This window comes from Perognathus longimembris, chromosome 22 (genome assembly GCF_023159225.1).
Source record: "Perognathus longimembris pacificus isolate PPM17 chromosome 22, ASM2315922v1, whole genome shotgun sequence".
Classification (NCBI taxonomy): domain Eukaryota; kingdom Metazoa; phylum Chordata; class Mammalia; order Rodentia; family Heteromyidae; genus Perognathus; species Perognathus longimembris.
Genome location: NC_063182.1, coordinates 6,668,120 through 6,681,000, shown reverse-complemented (window position 1 = coordinate 6,681,000; position 12,881 = coordinate 6,668,120). Strand labels below are relative to the sequence as shown.

At 39.8% G+C, this 12,881-nt stretch overlaps 1 protein-coding gene across 2 annotated transcripts in view; it reads right to left on the bottom strand.

Moving 5' to 3' along the window:
* Nucleotides 1–12,881, bottom strand: part of Diaph1 (diaphanous related formin 1) — a 96,097-nt gene that overhangs the window by 58,702 nt on the left and 24,514 nt on the right. Inside the window, exons 2-3 of one of the 2 annotated variants that reach the window (XM_048331015.1) lie at nucleotides 2,118–2,144; nucleotides 935–1,090 (exon numbers count right to left, since the gene is read on the bottom strand). In XM_048331015.1, coding sequence (XP_048186972.1) covers nucleotides 935–1,090; nucleotides 2,118–2,144 — 183 coding nt within the window. The remainder of the gene's footprint in view (nucleotides 1–934; nucleotides 1,091–2,117; nucleotides 2,145–12,881) is intronic. The other variant, XM_048331014.1, reaches the window with a different exon arrangement.

Below are 12,881 nucleotides of genomic sequence, written 5' to 3'. Positions count from 1 at the left end.
AGCCAACCTATTACAGATACAATCTTTAAAGGTCTTCCAATGATTTAGAATCAAGCCTTCTCTTTTCAAATTTATCCCTGTTCCTCAGTTTCTTCTTTGTATACAGTTCACTGTAAACAGATCCCCACTTCATCAAAGATGGTCTTCAAACTGGCAAATGAACATGACCCCAAGTCTTTGTCGCTGAAGTGTTGTCAGGCAGAAGGACATTAGTAAGTGGAATCAGTGATCAGATATTCCCAAGCCTAACTCATAGATTCCAATCTTATGGACAGTCTTAGTCCCTTATTTAATCAGATTAATTTTTTAAAGTTCTGTATTAAGCTCAGGATTCTTTGCAATAAACATAGTATAAAAGAGCAATGCAGGCTGGGCACTGATAACTGACACCTGTAATCATAGCTACTCAGGAGGCTGAGATATAAAGATCATAGTTCAAAGCCAGCCTGAGCATAAAGTCTATGAGACTCTCACCTCCAATTAACCAGCAAAAAGCTGGAAGTGAGGGTGTGGCTCAGTGGGAGAGTGACTGTTGGTTTGTTTTTTGTTTTGCCTGTCCTGAGGCTTGAACTTAGGGCCTGGGCACTGTCCTTGAGCTTCTTTTGCTCAAGGCTAGCACTCTGCCACTTGAGCCAGCACCATTCCTGGCTTTGTTTATGTGGTGCTGAGGAATCAAACCCAGGGCTTCATGCCTGCGAGGCAAGCACTCTACCACTAAGCCACATTCCCAGCCCAAGTAACTGTTTTGAGCAAAAAAGCCAACTGAGGGCTCAAGGCCCTGAGTTCAAGCCCTAGTACTGGCACATGCGCATGTGTGCACACATGCATGTGCACGCCCACACATACACACCATGTATCTTCACACAAAAAGGCATCCCGCTCATCATGCTCACAGATGTATTCAGGAAGAGACATTTTAGGGTACAAAACTTACAAGCATCTGTTCAAAGAGAATTAGAACTTGCTCATCTGAAATATCATTCAATGACTGTGCTGTAGGATCATCTCCATATGATGCAGAAGAATTTCTATGAGCAGAATTGGGTTTTTCCTTCTCTTTCTTTATTCTCATGCTTGTAAATCTCTCCAGCTAAGAAAGAGAAAAAAGTATTAGTAACAAACTGCATGTCAAATAATCAACCCTTTAATCTCTCATATGGTTCAGGGTTCCTTTGGTTCATAACCAGTTCAAGATTCTTCTGACATGAAACCAGTCTTCCTCATATCTAACTTAGCATGTTTACTCTATTTTTTACTTACATCCAGCTATAGAAGGACTGAAGTGGTAATATTTCAAATATCTTAAAAAAATAGAACTTTATTCTTAATTTCCCCTTCCTTTTTTAAGCCCCGTAGCAGCAAAGAAAGCTGAAGATGTCTCATGTGTAGAGCTATCTCAGTAAAACACTTTGTGTCCTTCTAGCTACTCAATAAAAATGTGACTAGGCCCTCAGAAGAGGCCTCCTTCAGGAGGGCTTCAGCATAGATTTTAACACAAATAAATCACACAGAATAAATAAGTAAATGCCTTAAACCACGAGCCATTCCTTTCCTCTCTCTTTTGTTCATAAGGTACATTCCATGGCGCTGGGGTTACAAAGGCAACCAAAGTTCAATGTATATTCTTCAAAATCCCCCTTGCAGGCAACCATAAAGAATGCAATGCCCTTTCGAGGTATATATACCAACTCTCTGTACTAAGCAAATATTAAGGAACCCTTCCACCTATCTCCAATGAAGTTGTAAACTTTAAAAGGAGCCACCAATAAATAAGCTGTAGCTGATCAGCTCAACCTATGTGAAAAGAATATGTAAAAGAACTGCATGCAAGGACTGTGGTGCTTCAAATGGTAGGAATGGCATACAGACTCTGCAAGTCAGGTTAGAGATCAAAGGCTGTTGCCCCATTCTGGAGATTAATGAATGTGCAAAGGAAATGCATGCAATGCGCCAGGCTCGGAGAAAAGCGTTAGGGAAAACCTTTAGGATGCTCTGAGGCTAGAACCCACATCATCATCACATATTAAACAAAGTCAAAGTTATGGAAAGTCAAAGTTACGTTATAGCTTAGGAAATGAGCTAGAACAACATGCACATGCCAAACAAAATTTTCTTACCTCATCTGCCATGAGCCGCTTTAAAGTCTAAGAAACAGGAAAAAAGGAGGGAGAAGAAAGAGAAAAGAGATCAGTGAAATACCAAGAAACCTCCCAAACACCAGATGGCTTGGGGGTTGGGAAAGGAAGAGAAAATAAATTGAAAGTCCCTAAGTTATTTTCCACAAACTACAAGGTTTCTGCACAAGTACTCTTTAACACATTCCCTTAAATGTAGAACAGGGAGAGTTTTAAGGACACTAGTATATGACTCATAAACTACCAAGTGCAAGGCCCTGAGTTTGATGGCCAGAACCACCAACATTGGTAGGCAGGCAGGTAGGTAAATAGCAAAACTTTCAAGTCTATCTGGCTTTAGAAAAAACAAGAGTTATTTCACATTGTTGAAGATAGTGCAAAACACTGTGGCTACTTAGGAAAACAGCACTATCTCATAAAGTTAAATGTACAAACACACAACTCAACATTCCAAGTGTTACATTACATATCTTCCCTACTGAAATGTGTGCATATGTAATAGGACATGTATAACAAAAGTGCTCATAGTAACTGCGTGCCAGTGGCTCAAGCCTGTAATCCTAGCTACCCTATTGCCCCAGGCTCATACAGATACCAGGCAAAAACCCCAGGTATGAGCTGACCTGCTTTAATGTGCAGGCAGGGCAATTCACCTATTACACCCATGTGTAAACAATCCATTAAGGGTCCAAGGACACAAGCCACCAACTTCCTAGACCTAGTGGCGCTTTCAATAACCTCTGCCTCCTTGCTCAGACCCCATCTAAGCCTGGTCCCAAATTCACTCCAAACCCGTGGGAAGGTCTGTGCCCCTCGCTGTTCCTCAATAAACAGTCCTCGCCTCTTGATGATCGAGTCCGGCCTATTTGTTTTCCATTCTCCTCCATTGTTCCAACACTCGGGAGTCTGAGCTCTGAGGATCCCGGTTCGAAGCCAGCCCACGCAGGAAAGTCTGTGAGACTCTTGTAATTAACCATCATAAATTGGAAGTAGACTTGTAACTCAAAGTGGTAGAGCACTAGCCTTGCGCCCAAAAGCTCAGGAACAGTACTCGGGCCCTAAGTTCAAGCCCCAAGACCAACAACAACAACAAAGCACTTTCAGTTACACTATAACATCTAAAACCAAGAACAACTGAAACAGCCATCAAGAACAGGATGGAGCTGAGAAGTGTGGTTCAAGTGGTAGAGTGACTTGCCTAGCAAGTAAGAGTCCCAGAGTTCAAACCCCAGTACTGCCAAAAATAAATAGGTAAAATAAATTTTAAAAGTTAGAGGAAAAAATGAAATAGTATATTGATACAACAGAAGGCAATTCTGCCAAGAAAGTGAATGAATCTACCCACAAGCATAATGAATTATTTACAATGAGGTTAAAAACTATTACACATGCCTGGTGCGGGTGGCTCCTGGGTAGTCAGGAGGCTGAGGCACTAGGATCACAGTCTGAAGCCAGCCCGGGCAGGAAAAGTCCATGAGACTCTCAACTCCAAAAAGTACTCAAAAAAAGCCAGAGCGCTGTGGCTCCAGTGATAGAGCTCGTTTGCTCACCTTGAGCGAAGGCAGCTCAGGGACAGTGCCCAGGCCCAGAGTTCAAGCACCAAGACCGGAAAACAAAACATGTAAAACTACATCATGTAGCATGTAAAGCTATAAAGGGAAAGATTACTATGAATGTCAGAACAGTGGTTACTTGGGGTGAATGGAAGAATCCTGACTGGGAAAAGAGACCAAGTACTTCCTGGGGTGCTTATAGTGTTTGACATGGATGGTGATTACATAGGTATTCAGTTGGCAATTAACTTGTATGTTTTAGTATTTGTATGTATATACTACATATATATACATACACATATGTATTATTTTTAAAGTCTGAAATGAGTAAGTCAAGCAAAGTGGGAATTGTTTCTCACCCTAATTAGCCTTAACCATATTTCTTTTGTTAAAGTCCATGGAAGAAAATAGTGAATGTCTCTTAACTAATCTTTCTAAACTAATGAAACTAATGAAAACCAGTTCTGTCCCTGTCAAAAGTCTATTTCCCTAGCCTTCTTTATGGACAGGGAAAATATACAACATAATGGTTATGTTCCTGTTCATATCATAGTTCAGTAAAATCTGCTGTAAGCTGTCAGTCTTTGCTTTCAATGATCCAGACAAGATCAATCTTCGCTAGATGAGTGCTAATCACTCATCAAAAGAACCTTGCTCAGCATCCTTGGAACTTATAGTTACTTCATGTGTGTTGCTTACTAGTAATAAAAGAAGATGATGAGTCAGAAACAGCACCACCCAAGGAGACCAACAGTACAGTTCCACACAAGACACACCTGGCACACAAGAGTTGAAAACAAGCCACAAAGGAATCCATGTATACAGTTTAGATTTTAACAGACAAGATTCAATGATCTGTTCCTGGAGCAATTGCTTCAAAAACTTTGTCCCTAAAAATAAAAACATTCCCTCAGAATGAGGGGAAAAAAAACCTTCTGGTATAGATAAGAGAATCTGGGTCTGCGAATGAACTGTGTTCACAGCTGCAGCTCAAGTTAAAGAAAGGGAAACTAGTAACTTGTTCTTTCTGTTTACATGCCCTCTTCCACCCACTCCTACTACCTTCTATTACCTAAGTTCACACCACTTTTATTTGTTAGAGGACTTACCAACAGTGTCCTAAACTCATCTCCTTGCCTTCAGTCCTATCTACCTACCCATATACATTCTCCACACTACAGTCAAGAGCAATCTTTCTTACATAACCACACTGTTCATGTTATTTCTCATACAAAACCCCTCAATAGCCCACTTCCTTCAGTTTAAAATCTAAATCCTTTAGCATGGCATAGGATTCTTCTGGCTCCCCACACCCCAGACAAGTTTCACCTCTGAACAAACTTTCACCTCCAACTTCTACCTTCTAGCCATACTAAAATAGTTGCAGGTCCAAACAGATCATGCTGCTTTACCACCCCAGACTTTCCCTAGACTACTGCCTCCCTCTATACTATACTTTCTATACTATGCTTTCAAGCTAATTCTAGCAGACTTATAGGATGACTGCTGCTCCACTAGCTGGATAATTATTTCCCCTTGGGTTTCTACAGTAATGGGACACTTACCCACCTCATAATACTGATAGTGCACTACAATTGTCTTGATTGTCTCCTCTACCTGCTTCCAGACTAAGTTCCTTGAAGGCAGAGCGTGGGACCTAGTCATTATTATTACCTATGAATAAATACTATAGTCTGAGGCTACTTCCTTAAAATACCAGTGTTGAAGAAGCCCTCAGTGTATTCCATCTATCCACTGAGTGAATGATGCAGCTACAAGTGGATTAATCAAAGTCACACAAATAGACTGAGTTGAGTGTGGAATTTAAGATTACAAAGCTCCAAGATCACTGTATTCCTAAGTTCTTTTACTTTCTTCCTCTTGCCTTTCAATAAGAAAGTTAAGCACACACATTTTTCATTAGGAAGATATTCCTCTCTCTTGCTTTATTGGAGCATCATTTAGAGATATATTTTCAACAACAACAACAACAAAAAAGGTATGATGGCACATGCCTATATTTCCAACACCACGGAGACTGAGGTAGTAGGAGGATAGCAAATAAGTTACAGATCAGCTTGAGCTAAATGCTGAGACTATCTCAAAAACTTTATATATATATATAGATAGATAAATATATATATATACAGATACAGATATTTTTAAATGGCTATGATAACCATCATAAGTTATCCATGTTTTAGTTCTCAATTTAGTTTAAGACTGCAAAAGTAACTGATAAAATAAAAGCTGCATTTTCTGAATTAGTCCAAAAGAGGGCAGCAACAACCAAGAAAGCGAACCACAGTGCAAGCAAAATTCCAATTTGGAACCCAATCAATAAGCACCCAAACAGCAAGCTCAATTATTAAAAATAGAAACCTGCTGCTATTAATCTACTAAGGGTATACAGTTTACCTATTTAATGTGTATTTTACTTACAGATCCTACATATGCTATACTAAACAGCTTTGTTCAGTGTTTTTAAATATTATATCTAGTTGTTTAATGGATTCTCTGAAATATAAAACAAAAAGTTTCTAGACCATGATTAGGTTTTTTTTTTTGTTTTTAAAGTACCAAAAATAGTGGGCTCCTGGAAGAAAAATGTTTCTGAAAGCTTTATTTATATCTTAGGCCTCAGAAATTCAAACTTTTTAATTAAGTCTCTTATCATACTACCTTCTAAATGCACAGTTCTTATTTGCTATTAATCCTCTTTAGTGCACAAACCAAACCCATAATATCCAATCCAGACTGTGCTAAACACCTCCCTCATTCCATGAACCTCCTGTGGCATACACACTAAATACCACCTTTGGGGGGGGGAGGGGCAAGTCCTGCTGGGGCTTGAACTCTGGGCTTAGTGCTCTCTCTGAGCTTCTTTTGCTCAAGACTAGCCTCTACCACGTCCAGCTTTTTCTGAGCAGTCTCTTGGAGACAGAGTCTCACAGACTTTCCTGTCAGGGTTGGCTCTGAACTGTGATCCTCAGATCTCAGCCTCTGGAGTAGGTAGGATTACAGGCATGAGCCACTGGTGCCCAGCTTACTAAAAATTTAACTACAAATATAATATTGAAGGAATCACACTGAATTTTTTTTAAAAATTGAACATCAAAATCTGGCTCACACATAGACTAATAAGAACTTGTAGGTAGAGGCATCTAATTTCTCCCTGCTGGGGCTCAATCCATTGATGGCATTGGTGGCACACTGGGAGATGGAGGCGGCCTGGAGGAAACAGGTTGCTGGGGGCGTGTCTTTGAAGGGCATTTTATCCCTGACTTTCCTGTCTCTTTTTCTCTACTTCCTGGCTGTCATGACGTGAGCATCCTTTTCTGCTATACACTTCCATCATTATATTCTGCCTTTAACTCAGGCTCAAAGCAATGGATCAACGCAGCCATTTCCTAAACTGAGCCAAAACAAATCTTTGCTCCTCTAAACAGTTTTTCTCACACAAATGCCAAGTAACACAGAAAATTGGTATAGTGAAGGGGGAGGGGGGTCACAATGCTCTGTCTTTACCAGACCATGGGGCTCAGAAGCCATTGGACTCTTTTGCAGGAGGAATTTGGAAATCTGGAGGCGGCCAGAAAAAGCTCAGAATGTGTAAGTAGAGGTTAATGAGTAATTCTGGTGTGATCTCCAAAGACCAAAGGAAGATGATAGGACTGAAGAGCAAAGGCTATGCTCATGAAGATGGACTAGGAAGTAAGGAGCCTCAACAGGTTTAGGAATTTAGTGATGTCAAATATGAGAAATGGAGGTTAGGGGAGAGCAGTGGCTCAAGTAGATAGATCTCAAATTTCACCTCTACCCAACACCCACCTCCACCATATGCCACTGGGAAACTACCCTGTCTTCATTAGAAGTCTAGAAGTTTATTCTCAGAAAAGGGTAAAACAGTCTCTGGATTAGAGACTCTATCAGGCACAGTTGTGGGCAAAGATCCTACACTTAAAAAGAAAAGTGTAAGTAACCTATGCCTATGTGTATTGAGTCATTCAGTACTTTACCCCTCCAGTCTCTCAGAACACCAGGCAAACTGGCCTTTTAGCCTTGAAGCAATCTTCTCTAAGGAATCACAAACAACCTAAAGCTACCGATGTGGTGTAAGTGATTACTCCAGAGCTCCACTGTCCAATTTGGTAGCACTAAATACATTTAACTAAGCACTTTTAATGTGGCTAGGAAGTCAGAAAGAAGTTACAATTTTAACAAAAATTAAAATGAATATGCTGTCACGATTGTTAAGATTTAAATATGTTTAGAATACCTTTAACATGGGAATCTATTTTTTCTTTTTCTCCCCCCTCCTTTCTCCCCCACCCCACCCCACCCCACCCCCCCCCCCCTGCCTGCCATGGGGCTTGAACTCAGGGCCTGGTGCTTTCCTTGAGTGTTTTTGCTCAAGGCTAGCACTCTACCACTTGAGCCACAGCCCCGTTTCCGGCTTGTTTAGTATCTTATTGGAGGTAAGTCTCAAGAGAGTTTCCTGCCCAGGCTGGCTTCAAACCACAATCATCAGATCTCAGTTTCCTGAGTAGCTAGGATTACAAGATGTGAGCTATAGGGTGCTCAGTGGGAAACTTAGTTAGCTTGTTTGTTTTTGTCAGTCCTGAGGTTTGAACTCAGAGACTGAGCACCACTTGAGCTACAGAGCCACTTCTGGCTTTTTTAAAATATGTATGGTACTGAGGAATCAAACCCAAGGCTTCATGTATGCGAAGTGAGCACTCTACCACTACGCCATATTCCCAGCCCCAAGTCTTACATTTTGATTGGTAAGTTTTATGAAATCTAAGTCATATGTCAGTACTCCACCTTTTGTTCTTTTCCTTCAGAAGTATATTAGTTACTCCTGGGTCTCCTTCCCTTTACCATGAGTTTGTTAATACTGACCAGACAATTTGCTGGGATTTTTATTGGGATTGCATTTTGTCTATAGATCAAATTTAGAAAAATGAACATCTTGAGCTTTCCTGAATCTAAACCTGGGTTCTTCCCATTCATCTATTTCATTGACTTGGTTTATTAGAGTAATGGGCTTTAGAGCTTCTATATATTTTGTTAGATGTATACCTAAGTATTTTCATTTTATGGAATACCACTCACTGTAAATGATTTTATGCTTTTAGTTTCATATTCCATTGGTTCCATTTGTATATTAACTTTGTTATTCTGCATCTTTGACGTAGTTGCTTATTAGTTTCAGAAGGTTTTTTGGTCAGACTTTCTAAATAGACAAATTTGTCACCTATGAAGACATTAATTTCTTCCCAATGTGTGTAGCTTTCATTTCCTTTTTGTAGTCCATTAGTTGAGACATTGAAAATGAGTGGTGAAAGGGACATTCTTGCTTTGTTCCTGATCTTACAGGAAAGCTTCCAGTTTTTCATCAGGTATTATGTTAGTTATGTTTTTTCCCCCAAATACTCTTTATTGAGTTGAACAAGTTGTCTATTCATAGTCTAGAGGCTAAATTTTCACATTTTCAAATTTATAGGAAGCCCAAAGTATTTTAATATTTTATTAATATTAACATTTTGCTTTTAATCTTTAGAACTTATATTACACAAGATTTTAAATGTTTTTTACCTACAATTATATTACTGTTAGATATAGATTTTATTGTTAAATATTTGGGATAGTTTCACATATCAGTAAGAGCTAAAAGAAATACCTAAGATACCTAAGAATAGATAAAACTGTGGTACATAAAAGATAATGCAGCTGGGCACCGGTGGCTACACCTGTAATACTCAGGAAACTTGAGATCTGAGGATCGAGGTTCAAACCCAGCCAAGCAGGAAAGCTCATGAGACTCCTATCTCCAGTTAACCACCAAAAAGGCAGAGTGGAGCTGTGTCTCAAGTGATAGGGTGCTAGCCTTGAGCAAAAGAGCCTAGAGACAGCAGCACTAAGGCCCTGATTTCAAGCCCTTGGACCAGCACGCACACGGGTGTGCGCACACGTGCACACACACAAGCACACACACAATGGAATATGACTGTATGCTAAAAAGAAATGAGCTATCAAGCAAGCCATTGGAGGACATGCTAGAACAGGACGGGAGGGGGGAATGGTTGAAATTTATTGTAAACACCTGTGGAGATGTAATAATAAAGTTCCTCTCTGCATAACTGATATAAGCTAATGTAAAGCTACTATAAAGCTAATATAACTAATATTTAAAAAAGACACACAGAAACCTTAGCTGCATATAACTGATTAAAGAATCCAACCTAAAAAAGTACACATTGCATAATCCCAGCTACATGACATTCTGGGAAAAAAAAGATAAGACTTATGGGACAATACAAAGATTACTGGTTATAGAAGGCAAGGGAGGAGAGGTGAATAAGCAGACCACAGAGAACTTTAAGGGCAGTAAAAATATTCTGTATGTTACTTTAAGGATACATCTGCCCAAACCCACAGAACACCAAGAGTGTGAACCCTAATGTAGACTACTGACTTTAGATGACTCTGCTGTCTCAAAGTAGGTTCATCAGTTGTAACAAATTTATCACTAGAGTGGGGAATATTGGAAACTGGGAGCTCTATGTAGGGACCAAGAACATAAGGGAAATCTCTGTACTGTTTACATGGTAAAATCCTACACTAAGGTATATATAGTTAAAAAAATATTGCCATGCATTTGGAGTTTCCAATCTACTATTTCAGTCTCTCATTCTCCATGAGTAGACAATCCAAGATTATCAGACATCTGAGGAAAGCTCCTAACATGAGAAACTGAGTAACTACGTAAGAATAATTTTAAAGAAACTGTTAATATCCATGAACGAGAAACACTCAAGAGGAAAAAGAATCAAACCAAAAGATCACATTGGGAAGCCCAATATCCAAATAGGAGAAAATAGAAAACAGAGAAATGTTACCAAGGAAATAAAGTGAACTTCCCAGTACTTAGAAAACAAGGACAGGGCTGGGAATGTGGCTTAGCAGTAGAGTCTTGCCTTGCGTGCATAAAGCCCTGTGTTTGATTCCTCAATACCACATAAACAAAAAACCCAGAAGTGGCGCTGTGGCTCAAGAGGTAGAGTGCTAGCCTTGAGCAAAAAGAAGCCGGGGACAGTGCTCAGGCTCTGAGTCCCAAGCCCCAGGGCTAACAACAACAACAACAAAATAAATAAAGAGGATAAAAATAGACCATACAAGGGCCCCTCATAGTCAAATTTCGGAATACTGAAATACAAAGAAAATCTGACAACAATTTACAGAAGGATAAAAACAGATTATGTATGTGTTCCTTAACCAGAAATTAATACCAAGAGCTGATGATTGAACTAGGCCTTTTAAAAAAATCTGAAGAAAATAATTTCCAAACTTAGTTCTATAACTATACGAAACTATCAATCAAATATGACTTCAGAATAAACATGTTCAAACATTTAAGGTTTTTCACATGAGGAAATGCTCAACATCCCTGGTAGTAAAGGAAATGCAAATAAAAACAACCCTGAGATACCACCTCACCCCAGTTAGAATGGCCAATACTCTGAACTCAGGAAACAACAAACGCTGGAGGGGGTGCGGGGAAAGAGGAACCCTTCTCCATTGTTGGTGGGAGTGCAAATTAGTACAACCACTTTGGAGAACAGTACGGAGGTTTCTCAAAAAGCTCAATATAGACCTACCCTATGACCCAGCCATACCACTCCTATGCATCTATCCTAAACAGCAAAACCCAAGATATCAAAAAGACATTTGTACTTTCATGTTTATCGCGGCACAATTCACAATAGCCAAAATATGGAAACAACCCAGATGCCCCTCCACAGACGAATGGATCCAAAAAATATGGTACCTATACACAATGGAATACTACATAGCGATTAGGAATGGTGAAATATTGTTATTCGCAGGGAAATGGTCAGAACTCGAACAAATAATGTTGAGCGAGACAAGCCTAGAACACAGAAAACAAAGGGGCATGATCTCCCTGATATATGACTGTTAACAAAGGGAGACAGAGAGACAGTAGAGACCAAGTCTGTGAATACTGTATATGTTCTTGATACATTGTATATTGTATATATGTCTACCTGACCGAGAGAAGGGATAGAAAAACAGGACGTAAGATATCACAAGAAATGTACACACTGCCCTACTATGTAACTGTACCCTTTTTGCACAACACCTTGTAAAAAAATTTGTGTTCAATTAATAAACAAATAAAAAAAAGAGGAGAATAACTGGGATAAAATGAGGGAGAGGGTGACACTGGTCAAAAATACTTATTACCTAGCTTATGGAACTGTAACCCCTCTGTACATTACTTTTACAATAAAATTTAAATTAAAAAAAGAAAATAAAAAAACATTTAAGGTTTTTAAAAAGTACCTAAATGTATACCAGTAAGCTATTGTAGGATATGTTCTACCAAAATGAAGCAGACCAAGAATTGAAGTTACCAGGCACCAATGGCTCACGCTTGAAACCCTAGCTACTAAGGAGGCTGAAATCTGAGGACCCAAGTTCAAAGCCAACCCAGGCAGAAAAATCTGTGGCTAGAGTAGTATAATGCTAGCCTTGAGAGAAAAGCTCAGCATCAGGGTCCAGTCCCTGAGTTTAAGTTACAGGACTGGCACATAAAAAAAAAACAGTAAGAATGGAAATATAGGGAACCAGAGACCTACTACACAAGAGGTAAAGGAATTCCCCACAATAAAGACTCCAGGATAGCTGGTTCTGTGCTGGGCACAGAGAAGAGCCAGCCACATGGAGCAATGGGGACTTCAGTGTAGAGGATGTGCTCAGCATAAAGGAGGCCTAGGTTTCAAGCTCTTGCAACAAAATTAATACAAACAAGATAAAATGCTGGGCGCAGGTGGCTCTCGCCTGTAATCCTGGCTCTTCAGAGGACTGTGACCTGAGGATCACAGTTTAAAGTCAGCCCGGACATGAAAGTCCATGAGTCTCTTATCTCCTATAAACTACTTTAAAAAAAGAAAAGAGAAGAAATGGCCAGAAATGCAGCTGTGACTCAAGTTGTAGAGTGATGGCCTTAAGCAACAGAAGCTCAGGGACAGCACCTAGGCCCTGAGCTGAGTTCAAGCCCCAGGACTGGTGTGTGCATGCACACCCACTCACACACACACACACACACACACACACACACACACACTTGGTCTTTACATTTAACAACAGTCATCAAGAACATCTG